Raw genomic sequence first — 21706 nt, 5'->3', positions numbered from 1 at the left:
GAATTACAATTCATTTATGTCGTTGTAATGCTGTAGTGGATGTATAAAATATTTTTTTTTTGTAAATTTTTCTCTATATATCTTACTGTGAAGATTATTAACCAGGTTATTCCTCCCTGTACAGCACCAGACGTAGAAGTGGGAGGCTTCACTTGTTGGCCATATTATTCACAAATTACGTGTCAGTTTTCTTCAATAGTTAACTGTGAAAATTACAATGGACCCAATATATCCGTCATCATCAGAATAAAGACCAACTTGCCCTGCAACAACACTATACATGAACTATCACAGAATGTGTTGATACCTACTGACCATAGTCCAGAAGTGACCTTCCACCAGGTTCTAGCTGGCCAAACCTACCAGGTCACAGCACAGGTACATAACACTGCTGGTGTTGGGGAATTATTTGTCTCTACCAGCGTCACTACTGCTGTTGCAAGTAAGTTTATTAACTTATCATAATTTGCCAAACTTTGTTCAGTCACTCAAAGTATTTAGTCATAACTTTGTTCAGTCACAGCTTTCTTAATTCACTAAGATGTTTAGTCTCGATTTTCTTCAGTCACTAAGATATTTAATCTCGGTTTTGTTCAGTCACTAAGATATTTAATCTCGGTTTTGTTCAGTCACTAAGATATCTAGTCTCGGTTTTGTTCAGTCACTAAGATGTTTAGTCATCAAAATGTTCAGTCATAAATTTGTTCAGTCACTAAGATGTTCAGTCATAACTGTTCAGTCACAACTTTGTTCAGTCACAAATATTTGTCAGCTGTGTTACAGTATTAGCAAACATATGTTTCCAGCAGAGCTCAGGTGTTGTTGGAAAACCTGCTGCTTGTGTTTACTGTCACGTGTTACTACATTTGTGTCACATGTTTACTGTTACGTGTTACTACATTTGTGTCACATGTTACTACATCCGTGTATCACATGTTACTACACTGGTTACTATTTTCGTGTATCACTTGTTTATTACCACAGGTAACTTCTCTCATGTATCACATTTACTACTAAAGGTTCCTTCACCTATGTATCACATATTTACTAAGCTCAGGTCATTACATCCATGTATCACATAATTTTGTTTACCCCCAGAGCCACCACCAGTACAAAACCTGACAAGTGCTGTGATAGACACTACTACAGTTCAACTGTTATGGAATGATCCCTGTCCTAGTAATGGTGAAATTACTTACTATTATGTTTATAATCAGCACTTATACATTAAAGACGCAAAGTGCAACACATCAAGGGTGTTTGATCGCTGCTACGGCATCACAGGTTTAACCCTTGGTCAAACTTACTACTTCAAGGTAAGTCTTTTATAGAACATGCCATAGTAAATTTGATCATTCAAAAGTATTAATCTGTGGCCAGATAGAAAACCATAAAGAACATTAACTTTTGTCCTTAAGATAACTTGACAGATACTTTTTGAAGGCTTATAGATAAAACATCTAAGGAAGATAAACAGTGATAGTTTATGCTACGTAAATATTGCAGAATGAAAAAAATGAAGCATACATTTTTTGTTCTAAGATTAAAAGGCAGACATAGATTAAACTACAATGTGAGTATTATGTATATGAAGAGTGGTGTATACAGCTGTAAGGTTAAGTAAATTTATTGAGGTACAGGTACACATAAATACAGTTACGTAAATTATCATACATAGCAGCATACGTGTAGATTATCTAGGATAACCTAAAAAATAAACTCAGACGAAATAGTCACTTTTGACTTTTTTTTTAGGTTATCCTAGATAATCTACGCATATGCTATGTATGATAATTTATGTAACTGTTATTATATGTACCTGTACCTTAATAAACTTACTGGGGTCCTCAGATCAACCCACAAAAATATCAGTAGATGAGAGAGATGGAACTTAGGTCTGTCTCTTCTATGGATATTTTTGTGGCAAATGATCTGAAAATAGACTTCTGGTCACATACATGTAAGATGAGCAACTTTACTCTGCACTACCACAAAACTTTTGGTAGAAGGGAGGCGTGTATCTTCATGTTACAGATGCTGGTATTGCATGTATCATTTTTACTCCTTGTATCATTACACTGTTCCTCATTGCTCCTCTATGTATCACGTTACAAGATTCCTCTTCCATGTATAACATTACAAGATTGCTCCTCCATGTATCACGTAACGTGATACTTGGAGGAGCAATCTTGTAACGTAATACGTGGAAGAGCAACCTTGTAACAAGGTTGCTCTTCCATGTATCATGTTACAAAATTGCTCCTCCATGTATCACTTTACAAGATTGCTCCTCCATGTATAACGTTACAAGATTACTCCTCCATGTATCACATTACAAGATTGCTCCTCCATGTATCACGTTACAAGATTGCTCCTCCATGTATCACGTTACAAGTAAGATTATTCCTTCATGCTTCATGTTACAAGTAAGATTATTCCTCCATGTATCATGTTACAGGTAAGATTGCTCCTTCATGTATCATGTTACAAATAAGAATATTCCCCCATTGGAAAACCAAGTTTTCCAATGGGAAACGGAAAACAATGTGATGTTCAATGAAGAAAAATTTCAACTACTCCGTTATGGAAAACTGGAGGAGATAATAATTAGAACCGAGTATACTACAAACTCTAATCACACAGTAGAGCGGTAATGGGAGTGGTAATGTCTTAGTTACTTAGGATCTCACCTTCAAGGATCAAAACAGTGCCACGATCACAATTGCGAAGATAATGATAGATGGATAATGAGAACGTTCAAACCAAGAGATGCCAAGCCATTGATGATCCTTTTCAGATCATTTATTCTCCCTAGACTGGAATACTGCTATACATTAACATCTCCGTTCAAAGTAGGTGAAATTTCAGATCTAGATAATGTACAGAGAACCTTTACTGCACATATAAGTTCCATCAAACACCTTAGCTACTGGAAACGCTTGGAAGCACTTGACTTGTACTCACTGGAATGCAGGAGAGAGAGAGAGATATCATAATCTACACTTGGAAAATCCTAGAAGGAATGGTTTCCGAATCTGCACACAGAAATCACTCCTTACAAAAGTAAAAAACTGGACAGGCGATGCAACACCCCCAGTGAAAAGTAGGGACGCCATTGGTACGCTAAGAGAAAACACAATAAGTGTCCGGGGCCCAAGACTGTTCAGCAGCCTCCCACCATGCATAAGGGGAATTACCAATAGACCCCTGGCTACCTTCAAGAGTGAGCTGGACAGATAGTCGGTACCGGATCAGCCGGGCTGTGGTTCATACGTTGGACTACGTGCAGCCAGCAGTAACAGCCTGGTTGATCAGGCCCTGATCCACCGGGAACCCTGGTCGTGGACCGGGCCGCGGGGGAGTTGAGCCCCGGAATAGCCTCCAGGTAGACTCCAGGTAGGTACACAATGGATTGATTAACATTTGAGAAGATAACAGATATTGAAAGTATACATTGATTATAATGTATTACCAAAGTTAGTAATATTGAGCGAATACGTGTATATTTTTTACATATTTATGATGGGCTGGGATAGGTTAGAGAGATAGGGTGTTTTTAATGGTAGTTTTGAAAATGCTGGTTGATTCAGTAGTTCTGGAGATTTCTGGCAGAGTTCCACATTTTGGGCCCTTTTATGTACACTGAATTTTTGAAGAAATTTAGCCAGACACGGGAAGTGTCAGATTTTTGTGTCTAATATTATGACTATGGGTCCTATTGTAACTGTTAAGAAAGCACTTCATGTCAGGGTTTATATTGTGATGAATGGTTTCAAAAACCGACAAGTTGAAGGATTTATATTGGAATTATTTGTTCTGTAAATGTAGGTTACACAGTAGTATGTGCTGTATAGTGAGTAGGTTTAGGTCTCTGAACAGTGGGGGGGGGGAGGGGGGGTATTCTCTAGTAGTGGATTGTGTGATCATTCTCACTGCAGCTTTTTGTTGGGTTATTATTGGCTTTAGGTGATTTACCGTTGTGGAACCTCAGGCACAGATAGCATAGGTGAGGTAGGGGTAGATCAGAGAATTGTATAGTAATGCTCTTTGTGTTACATAGTAACATATCTCTGAGAGGATGCTTACTGTTTTAGATACTTTTTTTGTAATGTGTTGGATATGGGTGTTGATTTTCAAGTTGCTGTCAAGGGTCAGACCCAAAAATTGTCCCTCATTATGTTTAGCAATAAAAGTATTGTAAATCATAATGTTCATTTGGGTATCAGCTGTTATGCTGCCAAACATAATATAGAAGATTTTGTCTATATTTACTGTACGTTTATTGGCAGTCATCCAAGTTGATATTTTAACTAGTTCTTCATTAACAATAGTGGTGAGTAAGACATTACTTTAGTAATACTAACATTACTCTGGTAACACCAACATTACTCTGGTAATACCAGCATTACTCTGGTAATACCAACATTACTCTGGTAATACCAACATTACTCTGGTAATACCAACATTACTCTGGTAATACCAACATTACTCTGGTAATACCAACATTACTCTGGTAATACCAACATTACTCTGGTAATACCAACATTACTCTGGTAATACCAGCATTACTCTGGTAATACCAACATTACTCTGGTAATACCAACATTACTCTGGTAATACCAACATTACTCTGGTAATACCAGCATTACTCTGGTAATACCAACATTACTCTGGTAACACCAACATTACTCTGGTAATACCAACATTACTCTGGTAATACCAACATTACTCTGGTAATACCAACATTACTCTGGTAATACCAACATTACTCTGGTAATACCAACATTACTCTGGTAATACCAACATTACTCTGGTAATACCAACATTACTCTGGTAATACTAACATTACTCTGGTAATACCAACATTACTCTGGTAATACCAACATTACTCTGGTAATACTAACATTACTCTGGTAATACCAACATTACTCTGGTAATACCATTGGTAATACCAACATTACTTTGGTAATACCAACATTACTCTGGTAATACTAACATTACTCTGGTAATACCAACATTACTCTGGTAATACCAACATTACTCTGGTAATACCAACATTACTCTGGTAATACCAACATTACTCTGGTAATACCAACATTACTCTGGTAATACCAACATTACTCTGGTAATACCAACATTACTCTGGTAATACCAACTCTGGTAATTTACTCTGGTAATACCAACATTACTCTGGTAATACCAACATTACTCTGGTAATACTAACATTACTCTGGTAATCCCAACATTACTCTGGTAATACCAACATTACTCTGGTAATACCAACTCTGGTAATACCAGCATTACTCTGGTAATACCAACATTACTCTGGTAATACCAGCATTACTCTGGTAATACCAACATTACTCTGGTAATACCAACATTACTCTGGTAATACCAACATTACTCTGGTAATACCAACAATACTCTGGTAATACCAACTCTGGTAATTTACTCTGGTAATACCAACATTACTCTGGTAATACCAACATTACTCTGGTAATACCAACATTACTCTGGTAATACCAACATTACTCTGGTAATTACTCTGGTAATACCAACATTACTCTGGTAATACCAGCATTACTCTGGTAATACCAACAGTACTCTGGTAATGATAACAGTACTCTGATAATGCCAACAGTACTCTGGTAATACCAACATTACTTTGGTAATACCAACATTACTCTGGTAATACCAACATTACTCTGGTAATACCAACATTACTCTGGTAATACCAACATTACTCTGGTAATGCCAACATTACTCTGGTAATATTAACATTACTCTGGTAATACCAGTAATACCAACATTACTCTGGTAATACCAACATTACTCTGGTAATACCAACATTACTCTGGTAATACCATTACTCTGGTAATACTTACTCTGGTAATTACTTTAGTAATACCAGCATTACTCTGGTAATACCAACATTACTCTGGTAATACCAACATTACTCTGGTAATACCAACATTACTCTGGTAATACCAACATTACTCTGGTAATACCAACATTACTCTGGTAATACCAACATTACTCTGGTAATACCAACATTACTCTGGTAATACCAACATTACTCTGGTAATACCAACATTACTCTGGTAATACCAACATTACTCTGGTAATACCAACATTACTCTGGTAATACCAACATTACTCTGGTAATACCAACATTACTCTGGTAATACCAACATTACTCTGGTAATACCAACATTACTCTGGTAATACCATTACTCTGGTAATACCAACATTACTCTGGTAATACCATTACTCTGGTAATACCAACATTACTCTGGTAATACCAACATTACTCTGGTAATACCAACATTACTCTGGTAATACCAACATTACTCTGGTAATACCAACATTACTCTGGTAATACAACATTACTCTGGTAATACCAACATTACTCTGGTAATACCAACATTACTCTGGTAATACCAACATTACTCTGGTAATACCAACATTACTCTGGTAATACCAACATTACTCTGGTAATACCAACATTACTCTGGTAATACCAACATTACTCTGGTAATACCAACATTACTCTGGTAATACCAACATTACTCTGGTAATACCAACATTACTCTGGTAATACCAACATTACTCTGGTAATACCAACATTACTCTGGTAATACCAACATTACTCTGGTAATACCAACATTACTCTGGTAATACCAACATTACTCTGGTAATACCAACATTACTCTGGTAATACCAATTACATTACTCTGGTAATACCAACATTACTCTAGTAATACCAACATTACTCTGGTAATACCAACATTACTCTGGTAATACCAACATTACTCTGGTAATACCAGCATTACTCTGGTAATACCAACCAACATTACTCTGGTAATACTAACATTACTCTGGTAATACCAACATTACTCTGGTAATACCAACATTACTCTGGCAATACCAACATTACTCTGGTAATACCAACATTACTCTGGTAATACCAACATTACTCTGGTAATACCAACATTACTCTGGTAATACCAACATTACTCTGGTAATACCAACATTACTCTGGTAATACCAACATTACTCTGGTAATACCAACATTACTCTGGTAATACCAACATTACTCTGGTAATACCAACATTACTCTGGTAATACCAACATTACTCTGGTAATACCAACATTACTCTGGTAATACCAACATTACTCTGGTAATACCAACATTACTCTGGTAATACCAACATTACTCTGGTAATACCAACATTACTCTGGTAATACCAACATTACTCTGGTAATACCAACTCTGGTAATTTACTCTGGTAATACCAACATTACTCTGGTAATACCAACATTACTCTGGTAATACCAACATTACTCTGGTAATGCCAACATTACTCTGGTAATATTAACATTACTCTGGTAATACCAACATTAGTCTGGTAATACCAACATTACTCTGGTAATACCAACATTACTCTGGTAATACCAACATTACTCTAATACCAGCATTACTCTGGTAATACCAACATTACTCTGGTAATACTAACATTACTCTGGTAATACCAACATTACTCTGGTAATACCAACATTACTCTGGTAATACCAACATTACTCTGGTAATACTAACATTACACCAACATTACTCTGGTAATACCAACAGTACTCTGGTAATACCAACATTACTTTGGTAATACCAGCATTACTCTGGTAATACCAGCATTACTCTGGTAATACCAGCATTACTCTGGTAATACCAGCATTACTCTGGTAATACCAACATTACTCTGGTAATACCAACATTACTCTGGTAATACCAACATTACTCTGGTAATACCAACATTACTCTGGTAATACCAACATTACTCTGGTAATACCAACATTACTCTGGTAATACCAACATTACTCTAGTATTTACTCTGGTAATACCATTACATGGTAATACCAACATTACTCTGGTAATACCAACATTACTCTGGTAATACCAACATTACTCTAATACCAATTACTCTGGTAATACCAACATTACTCTGGTAATGCCAACATTACTCTGGTAATACCAACATTACTCTGGTAATACCAACATTACTCTGGTAATACCAACATTAAATACTAACATTACTCTGGTAATACCAACAATTCTCTGGTAATGCCAGCATTACTCTGGTAATACCAACATTACTCTGGTAATACCAACATTACTCTGGTAATACCAACATTACTCTGGTAATACCAACATTACTCTGGTAATACCAACATTACTCTGGTAATACCAACATTACTCTGGTAATACCAACATTACTCTGGTAATACCAACATTACTCTGGTAATACCAACATTACTCTGGTAATACCAACATTACTCTGGTAATACCAGCATTACTCTGGTAATACTAACATTACTCTGGTAATACCAACATTACTCTGGTAATACCAACATTACTCTGGTAATACCAACATTACTCTGGTAATACCAACATTACTCTGGTAATACCAACATTACTCAGGTTATGCCAGCATTACTCTGGTAATACTAACATTACTCTGGTAATACCAACATTACTCTGGTAATGCCAACATTACTCTGGTAATACCAACATTACTCTGGTAATATTAACATTACTCTGGTAATACCAACATTACTCTGGTAATACTAACATTACTCTGGTAATACCAACATTACTCTGGTAATACCAACATTACTCTGGTAATACCAACATTACTCTGGTAATACCAACATTACTCTGGTAATACCAACATTACTCTGGTAATACCAACATTACTCTGGTAATACCAACATTACTCTGGTAATACCAACATTACTCTGGTAATACCAACATTACTCTGGTAATACCAACATTACTCTGGTAATACCAACATTACTCTGGTAATACCAACATTACTCTGCATTACTCTGGTAATACCAACATTACTCTGGTAATACCAACATTACTCTGGTAATACCAGCATTACTCTGGTAATACCAACATTACTCTGGTAATACCAGCATTACTCTGGTAATACCAGCATTACTCTGGTAATACCAGGTAATATTAACATTACTCTGGTAATACCAACATTACTCTGGTAATACCAACATTACTCTGGTAATACCAACATTACTCTGGTAATACCAACATTACTCTGGTAATACCAGCATTACTCTGGTAATACCAACATTACTCTGGTAATACCAACATTACTCTGGTAATACCAACATTACTCTGGTAATACCAACATTACTCTGGTAATACCAACATTACTCTGGTAATACCAACATTACTCTGGTAATACCAACATTACTCTGGTAATACCAGCATTACTCTGGTAATACCAGCATTACTCTGGTAATACCAGCATTACTCTGGTAATACCAGCATTACTCTGGTAATACCAGCATTACTCTGGTAATACCAACATTACTCTGGTAATACTAACATTACTCTGGTAATACCAACATTACTCTGGTAATACCAACATTACTCTGGTAATACTAACATTACTCTGGTAATACCAACATTACTCTGGTAATACCAGCATTACTCTGGTAATACCAACATTACTCTGGTAATACCAACATTACTCTGGTAATACCAACATTACTCTGGTAATACCAACATTACTCTGGTAATACCAACATTACTCTGGTAATACCAACATTACTCTGGTAATACCAACATTACTCTGGTAATACCAACATTACTCTGGTAATACCAACATTACTCTGGTAATACCAACATTACTCTGGTAATACATTACTCTGGTAATACCAACATTACTCTGGTAATACCAACATTACTCTGGTAATACCAGCATTACTCTGGTAATACCAACATTACTCTGGTAATACCAACATTACTCTGGTAATACCAACATTACTCTGGTAATACCAACATTACTCTGGTAATACCAACATTACTCTGGTAATACCAACATTACTCTGGTAATACCAACATTACTCTGGTAATACCAACATTACTCTGGTAATACCAACATTACTCTGGTAATACCAACATTACTCTGGTAATACCAACATTACTCTGGTAATACCAACATTACTCTGGTACTACAGCATTACTCTGGTAATACCAACATTACTCTGGTAATACCAACATTACTCTGGTAATACCAACATTACTCTGGTAATACCAGCATTACTCTGGTAATACCAACATTACTCTGGTAATACCAACATTACTCTGGTAATACCAACATTACTCTGGTAATACCAACATTACTCTGGTAATACCAGCATTACTCTGGTAATACCAACATTACTCTGGTAATACCAACATTACTCTGGTAATACCAACATTACTCTGGTAATACTAACATTACTCTGGTAATACCAACATTACTCTGGTAATACCAACATTACTCTGGTAATACCAACATTACTCTGGTAATACCAACATTACTCTGGTAATACCAACATTACTCTGGTAATACCAGCATTACATACCAACATTACTCTGGTAATACTCTGGTAATACCAACATTACTCTGGTAATACCAACATTACTCTGGTAATACATTACTCTGGTAATACCAACATTACTCTGGTAATACCAACATTACTCTGGTAATACCAACATTACTCTGGTAATACTCTCTGGTAATACTAACATTACTCTGGTAATACCATTACTCTGGTAATACCAGCATTACTCTGGTAATACCAACATTACTCTGGTAATACTAACATTACTCTGGTAATACCAGCATTACGGGTAATACCAGCATTACTCTTGTAACACCAGTTAAATACCAACATTACTCTGGTAATACCAACATTACTCTGGTAATACTAACATAATACCAACATTACTCTGGTAATACTAACAACAACATTACTCTGGTACTCTGGTAATACCAATTACTCTGGTATACTAACATTACTCTGGTAATACCAACATTACTCTGGTAATACCAACATTACTCTGGTAATACCAACATTACTCTGGTAATACCAACATTACTCTGGTAATACCAACATTACTCTGGTAATACCAACATTACTCTGGTAATACTAACATTACTCTGGTAATACCAACATTACTCTGGTAATACCAACATTACTCTGGTAATACCAACATTACTCTGGTAATACCAACATTACTCTGGTAATACCAACATTACTCTGGTAATACCAACATTACTCTGGTAATACCAGCATTACTCTGGTAATACTAACATTACTCTGGTAATACCAGCATTACTCTGGTAATACTAACATTACTCTGGTAATACCAACATTACTCTGGTAATACCAACATTACTCTGGTAATACCAGCATTACTCTGGTAATACTAACATTACTCTGGTAATACCAGCATTACTCTGGTAATACTAACATCACTCCGGTAATACCAGCATTACTCTGGTAATACCAACATTACTCTGATAATACTAACATTACTCTGGTAATACCAGCATTAATCGGGTAATACCAACATTACTCTCGTAACACCAGGATTACTCTGGTAATACCAGCATTACTCTGGTAATACCAACATTACTCTGGTAATACTAACATTACTCTGGTAATACCAACATTACTCTGGTAATACCAACATTACTCTGGTAATACTAACATTACACTGGTAATACCAACATTACTCTGGTAATACCAACATTACTCTGGTAATACTAACATTACACTGATAATACCAACATTACTCTGGTAATACCAACAGTACTCTGGTAATACCAACATTACTTTGGTAATACCAGCATTACTCTGGTAATACCAGCATTACTCTGGTAATACCAGCATTACTCTGGTAATACCAGCATTACTCTGGTAATACCAGCATTACTCTGGTAATACCAACAGTACTCTGGTAATGACTAACAGTACTCTGGTAATACCATCATTACTATGGTAATACCAAGATTACCCTTGTAATACCAACAGTACTCTAGTAACACTAGCACTACTCTGGTAATCCCAACAGTACTCTGGTAATACAAAAAGTACTCTTATACTACCAACAGCATTCTGGTAATACCAACATTTCTCTGATAATGCCAACAGTACTCTGGTAATACAAAAAGTACTCTTATACTACCAACAGCATTCTGGTAATACCAACATTTCTCTGATAATGCCAACAGTAGTCTGATAATACCAACATTACTGTGGTAACACCAATAGTACTCTAGTAATACCAAAAGTACTCTAGTAATACCAACAGTACTCTAGTAAAATTGGCATTATTCTGGTAATACCAACAGTACTCTGGTAACACCAACACTACTCTACTAACACTAGCATTAGTCTGGTAATACCAACAGTACTCTGGTAATACCAACAATAAACTGATAATACTAACATTTCTCTGTTAATACCAACAGTACTCTAGTAACACTAACAGTATTCTGGTAATAACAATAGTACTCTGGCAGTGCCAACAGTACTCTGGTAATACCAACAGTACTCTAATAACACTAGCATTATTCTGGTAATACCAACAGTGCTCTAGCAACACTAGCATTATTCTGGTAATACCAACAGTACTCTGGTAATACCAACTACTCTAGTAACACCAGCATTACTCTGGTAATACCAGCAGTACTCTGGTTATACCATCAGTACTCAGATAATACCAACAGTACTCAGATAATACCAACAGTACTCTGATAGTACCAACAGGACTCTGATAATACCAACAATAAACTGATAATACCAACAATAAACTCATAATACTAAGTTTTTTCTGGTAATACCAACAGTACTCTAGGAACACTAGCATTATTCTGGTAATACCAACAGTACTCTAGGAACACTAGCATTATTCTGGTAATACTAACAGTACTCTAGGAACACTAGCATTATTCTGGTAATACCAACAGTACTCTAGGAACACTAGCATTATTCTGGTAATACCAACAGTACTCTAGGAACACTAGCATTATTCTGGTAATACCAACAGTACTCTAGGAACACTAGCATTATTCTGGTAATACCAACAGTACTCTAGGAACACTAGCATTATTCTGGTAATACTAACAGTACTCTAGGAACACTAGCATTATTCTGGTAATACCAACAGTACTCTAGGAACACTAGCATTATTCTGGTAATACCAACAGTACTCTAGGAACACTAGCATTATTCTGGTAATACCAACAGTACTCTAGGAACACTAGCATTATTCTGGTAATACCAACAGTACTCTAGGAACACTAGCATTATTCTGGTAATACCAACAGTACTCTAATAACTCTAGCATTATTCTGGTAATACCAACAGTACTCTAGGAACACTAGCATTATTCTGGTAATACCAACAGTACTCTAGGAACACTAGCATTATTCTGGTAATACCAACAGTTAGGAACACTAGCATCTGGTAATACAAACAGTACTCTAGGAACACTATCATTATTCTGGTAATTCCAACAGTACTCTAGGAACACTAGCATTATTCTGGTAATACCAACAGTACTCTAGGAACACTAACATTATTCTGGTAATACCAACAGTACTCTAGGAACACTAGCATTATTCTGGTAATACAAACAGGAACACTACTCTGGTAATTCCAACAGTACTCTAGGAACACTAGCATTATTCTGGTAATACCAACAGTACTCTAGGAACACTAACATTATTCTGGTAATACCAACAGTACTCTAGGAACACTAGCATTATTCTGGTAATACCAACAGTACTCTAGGAACACTAGCATTATTCTGGTAATATCAACAGTACTCTAGGAACACTAGCATTATTCTGGTAATACCAACAGTACTCGAGGAACACTAGCATTATTCTGGTAATACCAACAGTACTCTAGGAACACTAGCATTATTCTGGTAATACCAACAGTACTCTAGGAACACTAGCATTATTCTGGTAATACCAACAGTACTCTAGGAACACTAGCATTATTCTGGTAATACCAACAGTACTCTAGGAACACTAGCATTATTCTGGTAATACCAACAGTACTCTAGGAACACTAGCATTATTCTGGTAATACCAACAGTACTCTAGGAACACTAGCATTATTCTGGTAATACCAACAGTACTCTAGGAACACTAGCATTATTCTGGTAATACCAACAGTACTCTAGGAACACTAGCATTATTCTGGTAATACCAACAGTACTCTAGGAACACTAGCATTATTCTGGTAATACCAACAGTACTCTAGGAACACTAGCATTATTCTGGTAATACCAACAGTACTCTAGGAACACTAGCATTATTCTGGTAATACCAACAGTACTCTAGGAACACTAGCATTATTCTGGTAATACCAACAGTACTCTAGGAACACTAGCATTATTCTGGTAATACCAACAGTACTCTAGGAACACTAGCATTATTCTGGTAATACCAACAGTACTCTAGGAACACTAGCATTATTCTGGTAATACCAACAGTACTCTAGGAACACTAGCATTATTCTGGTAATACCAACAGTACTCTAGGAACACTAGCATTATTCTGGTAATACCAACAGTACTCTAGGAACACTAGCATTATTCTGGTAATACCAACAGTACTCTAGGAACACTAGCATTATTCTGGTAATACCAACAGTACTCTAGGAACACTAGCATTATTCTGGTAATACCAACAGTACTCTAGGAACACTAGCATTATTCTGGTAATACCAACAGTACTCTAGGAACACTAGCATTATTCTGGTAATACCAACAGTACTCTAGGAACACTAGCATTATTCTGGTAATACCAACAGTACTCTAGGAACACTAGCATTATTCTGGTAATACCAACAGTACTCTAATAACTCTAGCATTATTCTGGTAATACCAACAGTACTCTAGGAACACTAGCATTATTCTGGTAATACCAACAGTACTCTAGGAACACTAGCATTATTCTGGTAATACCAACAGTACTCTAGGAACACTAGCATTATTCTGGTAATACCAACAGTACTCTAGGAACACTAGCATTATTCTGGTAATACTAACAGTACTCTAGGAACACTAGCATTATTCTGGTAATACCAACAGTACTCTAGGAACACTAGCATTATTCTGGTAATACCAACAGTACTCTAGGAACACTAGCATTATTCTGGTAATACTAACAGTACTCTAGGAACACTAGCATTATTCTGGTAATACTAACAGTACTCTAGGAACACTAGCATTATTCTGGTAATACCAACAGTACTCTAGGAACACTAGCATTATTCTGGTAATACTAACAGTACTCTAGGAACACTAGCATTATTCTGGTAATACTAACAGTACTGTAGGAACACTAGCATTATTCTGGTAATACTAACAGTACTCTAGGAACACTAGCATTATTCTAGTAATACTAACAGTACTCTAGGAACACTAGCATTATTCTGGTAATACCAACAGTACTCTAGGAACACTATCATTATTCTGGTAATACCAACAGTACTCTAGGAACACTAGCATTATTCTGGTAATACCAACAGTACTCTAGGAACACTAGCATTATTCTAGTAATACTAACAGTACTCTAGGAACACTAGCATTATTCTGGTAATACTAACAGTACTGTAGGAACACTAGCATTATTCTGGTAATACTAACAGTACTCTAGGAACACTAGCATTATTCTAGTAATACTAACAGTACTCTAGGAACACTAGCATTATTCTAGTAATACTAACAGTACTCTAGGAACACTAGCATTATTCTAGTAATACTAACAGTACTCTAGTAAAACTAACCATACTATCGTTGCTCTCTCAGGTGATCGTGTACAACAGTGTTGGTGGTAGTGACAGTGAAACTATCACTGTTCAACTGATGGAGAGAGGTAAGTACTGGAGACTTCTTGGTACTGTTATTGTAATGAAGGAATTCAGCTAAACTAATTATTCAGACTTGAGTCTTGTGAAAGGGGGGATTACTGTATAACTCTTGTGGGTTTAGTGCTTTTGATTGTAATAATTGTGAAGGAGGATTATTATTATAATCATGGGGAGCGCTAAACCCGTAGGATTATACAGCGCATGTCGGGGGGGGTTGGAAGGTATTCAGGGAACCAGAGCACAGATCCAATTCCCTAGATCAAGAGCCCCTTACCAGCCTCAAGGAACCTCCCCTGATGGGTTGTGAAGGAGCTGAGAAGTGACTGTACGGTTGTGTTAATTGTAATGTCTGCTTACTTTGTCAATATAGAGTAAGAATTAGTATTAGTCTGCCCGAAATGCCTAGGCCTGCTAGTGGCCTTCTTTGTAATTAATACTTTGTAATATGTAAACCACACAGGCAGATGGGCAAGCAGCTGGTGTAACACCATAACAAGTAACACAGCCAGGTGGGCAAGCAGCTGGTGTAACACCATAACAAGTAACACAGCCAGGTGGGCAAGCAGCTGGTGTAACACCATAACAAGTAACACAGCCAGGTGGGCAACCAGCTGGTGTAACACCATAAGTAACACAGCCAGGTGGGCAAGAAGCTGGTGTAACACCATAACAAGTAACACAGCCAGGTGGGCAAGCAGCTGGTGTAACACCATAACAAGTAACACAGCCAGGTGGGCAAGCAGCTGGTGTAACACCATAACAAGTAACACAGCCAGGTGGGCAAGCAGCTGGTGTAACACCATAACAAGTAACACAGCCAGGTGGGCAAGCAGCTGGTGTAACACCATAAGTAACACAGCCAGGTGGGCAAGCAGCTGGTGTAACACCATAACAAGTAACACAGCCAGGTGGGCAAGCAGCTGGGGTAACACCATAACAAGTAACACAGCCAGGTAGGCAAGCAGCTGGGGTAACACCATAACAAGTAACACAGCCAGGTGGGCAAGTAGCTGGTGTAACACCGTAGCAACACAGCCAGGTGGGCAGGCTGCTGGTGTAACACCATAACAAGTAACACAGCCAGGTGGGCAAGCAGCTGGTGTAACACTATAACAAGTTAGACAGCCAGGTGGGCAAGCAGCTGGTGTAACACCATAACAAGTAGCAGCCAGGTGGGCAAGCAGCTGGTGTAACACCATAACAAGTAACACAGCCAGGTGGGCAAGCAGCTGGGGTAACACCATAACAAGTAACACAGCCAGGTGGGCAAGCAGCTGGGGTAACACCATAACAAGTAACACAGCCAGGTGGGCAAGCAGCTGGGGTAACACCATAACAAGTAACACAGCCAGGTGGGCAAGCAGCTGGGGTAACACCATAACAAGTAACACAGCCAGGTGGGCAAGCAGCTGGTGTAACACCATAACAAGTAACAGCCAGGTGGGCAAGCAGCTGGTGTAACACCATAACAAGTAACACAGCCAGGTGGGCAAGCAGTTGGTGTAACACCATAACAAGTAACACAGCCAGGTGGGCAAGCAGCAGGGGTAACCATAACAAGTAACACAGCCAGGTAGGCAAGCAGCTGGGGTAACACCATAACAAGTAACACAGCCAGGTGGGCAAGTAGCTGGTGTAACACCGTAGCAACACAGCCAGGTGGGCAGGCTGCTGGTGTAACACCATAACAAGTAACACAGCCAGGTAGGCAAGCAGCTGGGGTAACACCATAACAAGTAACACAGCCAGGTGGGCAAGCAGCTGGTGTAACACCATAACAAGTAACACAGCCAGGTGGGCAAGCAGCTGGTGTAACACCATAACAAGTAACACAGCCAGGTGGGCAGGCAGCTCGTGTAACACCATAACAAGTAGCACAGCCAGGTGGGCAAGCAGCTGGGGTAACACCATAACAAGTAACACAGCCAGGTGGGCAAGCAGCTGGTGTAACACCATCACAAGTAACACAGACAGGTGGGCAAGCAGCTGGTGTAACACCATAACAAGTAACACAGCCAGGTGGGCAAGCAGCTGGTGTAACACCATAACAAGTAACACAGCCAGGTGGGCAAGCAGCTGGTGTAACACCATAACAAGTAACACAGCCAGGTGGGCAAGCAGCTGGTGTAACACCATAACAAGTAACACAGCCAGGTGGGCAAGCAGCTGGGCAAGCAGCTGTAACACCATAACAAGTAACACAGCCAGGTGGGCAAGCAGCTGGTGTAACACCATAACAAGTAACACAGCCAGGTGGGCAAGCAGCTGGTGTAACACCATAACAAGTAACACAGCCAGGTGGGCAAGCAGCTGGTGTAACACCATAACAAGTAACACAGCCAGGTGGGCAAGCAGCTGGTGTAACACCATAACAAGTAACACCAGGTGGGCAAGCAGCTGGTGTAACACCATAACAAGTAACACAGCCAGGTGGGCAAGCAGCTGGTGTAACACCATAACAAGTAACACAGCCAGGTGGGCAAGCAGCTGGTGTAACACCATAACAAGTAACACAGCCAGGTGGGCAAGCAGCTGGTGTAACACCATAACAAGTAACACAGCCAGGTGGGCAAGCAGCTGGGGTAACACCATAACAAGTAACACAGCCAGGTGGGCAAGCAGCTGGGGTAACACACAGCCAGGTGGGCAAGCAGCTGGTAACACCATCAAGTAACACAGCAGCAGGTGGGCAAGCAGCTGGTGTAACACCATAACAAGTAACACAGCCAGGTGGGCAAGCAGCTGGTGTAACACCATAACAAGTAACACAGCCAGGTGGGCAAGCAGCTGGTGTAACACCATAACAAGTAACACAGCCAGGTGGGCAAGCAGCTGGTGTAACACCATAACAAGTAACACAGCCAGGTGGGCAAGCAGCTGGTGTAACACCATAACAAGTAACACAGCCAGGTGGGCAAGCAGCTGGTGTAACACCATAACAAGTAACACAGCCAGGTGGGCAAGCAGCTGGTGTAACACCATAACAAGTAACACAGCCAGGTGGGCAAGCAGCTGGTGTAACACCATAACAAGTAACACAGCCAGGTGGGCAAGCAGCTGGTGTAACACCATAACAAGTAACACAGCCAGGTGGGCAAGCAGCTGGTGTAACACCATAACAAGTAACACAGCCAGGTGGGCAAGCAGCTGGTGTAACACCATAACAAGTAACACAGCCAGGTGGGCAAGCAGCTGGTGTAACACCATAACAAGTAACACAGCCAGGTGGGCAAGCAGCTGGGGTAACACCATAACAAGTAACACAGCCAGGTGGGCAAGCAGCTGGTGTAACACCATAACAAGTAACACAGCCAGGTGGGCAAGCAGCTGGTGTAACACCATAACAAGTAACACAGCCAGGTGGGCAAGCAGCTGGGGTAACACCATAACAAGTAACACAGCCAGGTGGGCAAGCAGCTGGGGTAACACCATAACAAGTAACACAGCCAGGTGGGCAAGCAGCTGGGGTAACACCATAACAAGTAACACAGCCAGGTGGGCAAGCAGCTGGTGTAACACCATAACAAGTAACACAGCCAGGTGGGCAAGCAGCTGGGGTAACACCATAACAAGTAACACAGCCAGGTGGGCAAGCAGCTGGGGTAACACCATAACAAGTAACACAGCCAGGTGGGGAAGCAGCTGGGGTAACACCATAACAAGTAACACAGCCAGGTGGGCAAACAGCTGGTGTAACACCATAACAAGTAACACAGCCAGGTGGGCAAGTAGCTGGTGTAACACCATAACAAGTAACACAGCCAGGTGGGCAAGCAGCTGGGGTAACACCATAACAAGTAACACAGCCAGGTGGGCAAGCAGCTGGGGTAACACCATAACAAGTAACACAGCCAGGTGGGCAAGCAGCTGGGGTAACACCGTAACAAGTAACACAGCCAGGTGGGCAAGCAGCTGGTGTAACACCATAACAAGTAACACAGCCAGGTGGGCAAGCAGCTGGGGTAACACCATAACAAGTAACACAGCCAGGTGGGCAAGCAGCTGGGGTAACACCATAACAAGTAACACAGCCAGGTGGGCAAGCAGCTGGGGTAACACCATAACAAGTACCACAGCCAGGTGGGCAAGTAGCTGGTGTAACACCATAACAAGTAACACAGCCAGGTGGGCAAGTAGCTGGTGTAACACCATAACAAGTAACAGCCAGGTGGGCAAGCAGCTGGGGTAACACCATAACAAGTAACACAGCCAGGTGGGCAAGCAGCTGGGGTAACACCATAACAAGTAACACAGCCAGGTGGGCAAGCAGCTGGTGTAACACCATAACAAGTAACACAGCCAGGTGGGCAAGCAGCTGGTGTAACACCATAACAAGTAACACAGCCAGGTGGGCAAGCAGCTGGTGTAACACCATAACAAGTAACACAGCCAGGTGGGCAAGCAGCTGGTGTAACACCATAACAAGTAACACAGCCAGGTGGGCAAGCAGCTGGTGTAACACCATAACAAGTAACACAGCCAGGTGGGCAAGCAGCTGGTGTAACACCATAACAAGTAACACAGCCAGGTGGGCAAGCAGCTGGTGTAACACCATAACAAGTAACACAGCCAGGTGGGCAAGCAGCTGGTGTAACACCATAACAAGTAACACAGCCAGGTGGGCAAGCAGCTGGTGTAACACCATAACAAGTAACACAGCCAGGTGGGCAAGCAGCTGGTGTAACACCATAACAAGTAACACAGCCAGGTGGGCAAGCAGCTGGTGTAACACCATAACAAGTAACACAGCCAGGTGGGCAAGCAGCTGGTGTAACACCATAACAAGTAACACAGCCAGGTGGGCAAGCAGCTGGTGTAACACCATAACAAGTAACACAGCCAGGTGGGCAAGCAGCTGGTGTAACACCATAACAAGTAACACAGCCAGGTGGGCAAGCAGCTGGTGTAACACCATAACAAGTAACACAGCCAGGTGGGCAAGCAGCTGGTGTAACACCATAACAAGTAACACAGCCAGGTGGGCAAGCAGCTGGTGTAACACCATAACAAGTAACACAGCCAGGTGGGCAAGCAGCTGGTGTAACACCATAACAAGTAACACAGCCAGGTGGGCAAGCAGCTGGGGTAACACCATAACAAGTAACACAGCCAGGTGGGCAAGCAGCTGGTGTAACACCATAACAAGTAACACAGCCAGGTGGGCAAGCAGCTGGTGTAACACCATAACAAGTAACACAGCCAGGTGGGCAAGCAGCTGGTGTAACACCATAACAAGTAACACAGCCAGGTGGGCAAGCAGCTGGGGTAACACCATAACAAGTAACACAGCCAGGTGGGCAAGCAGCTGGGGTAACACCATAACAAGTAACACAGCCAGGTGGGCAAGCAGCTGGTGTAACACCATAACAAGTAACACAGCCAGGTGGGCAAGTAGCTGGTGTAACACCATAACAAGTAACACAGCCAGGTGGGCAAGCAGCTGGGGTAACACCATAACAAGTAACACAGCCAGGTGGGCAAGCAGCTGGGGTAACACCATAACAAGTAACACAGCCAGGTGGGCAAGCAGCTGGGGTAACACCATAACAAGTAACACAGCCAGGTGGGCAAGCAGCTGGTGTAACACCATAACAAGTAACACAGCCAGGTGGGCAAGCAGCTGGTGTAACACCATAACAAGTAACACAGCCAGGTGGGCAAGCAGCTGGGGTAACACCATAACAAGTAACACAGCCAGGTGGGCAAGCAGCTGGGGTAACACCATAACAAGTAACACAGCCAGGTGGGCAAGCAGCTGGTGTAACACCATAACAAGTAACACAGCCAGGTGGGCAAGCAGCTGGTGTAACACCATAACAAGTAGCTGGGCAAGCAGCCGGGGTAACACCATAACAAGTAACACAGCCAGGTGGGCAAGCAGCTGGTGTAACACCATAAGGCAAACACTGTAGCAAGTAACACAGCCAGGTGGGCAAGCAGCTGGGGTAACACCATAACAAGTAAC

General features: G+C 40.2%; 1 protein-coding gene across 2 annotated transcripts in view; it reads left to right on the top strand.

Annotated features, from left to right (window-relative positions):
• Positions 1-21706, top strand: part of LOC128689528 (receptor-type tyrosine-protein phosphatase T-like) — a 208285-nt gene that overhangs the window by 82716 nt on the left and 103863 nt on the right. For both annotated transcript variants that reach the window (XM_070086130.1, XM_070086131.1), the window contains 3 exons: positions 125-442; positions 1099-1316; positions 15680-15746. In XM_070086130.1, coding sequence (XP_069942231.1) covers positions 125-442; positions 1099-1316; positions 15680-15746 — 603 coding nt within the window. The remainder of the gene's footprint in view (positions 1-124; positions 443-1098; positions 1317-15679; positions 15747-21706) is intronic.

This window comes from Cherax quadricarinatus, chromosome 18 (assembly GCF_038502225.1).
Source record: "Cherax quadricarinatus isolate ZL_2023a chromosome 18, ASM3850222v1, whole genome shotgun sequence".
Taxonomy (NCBI): Eukaryota; Metazoa; Arthropoda; class Malacostraca; order Decapoda; family Parastacidae; genus Cherax; species Cherax quadricarinatus.
This window is presented reverse-complemented; position numbering and strand designations above follow the sequence as displayed.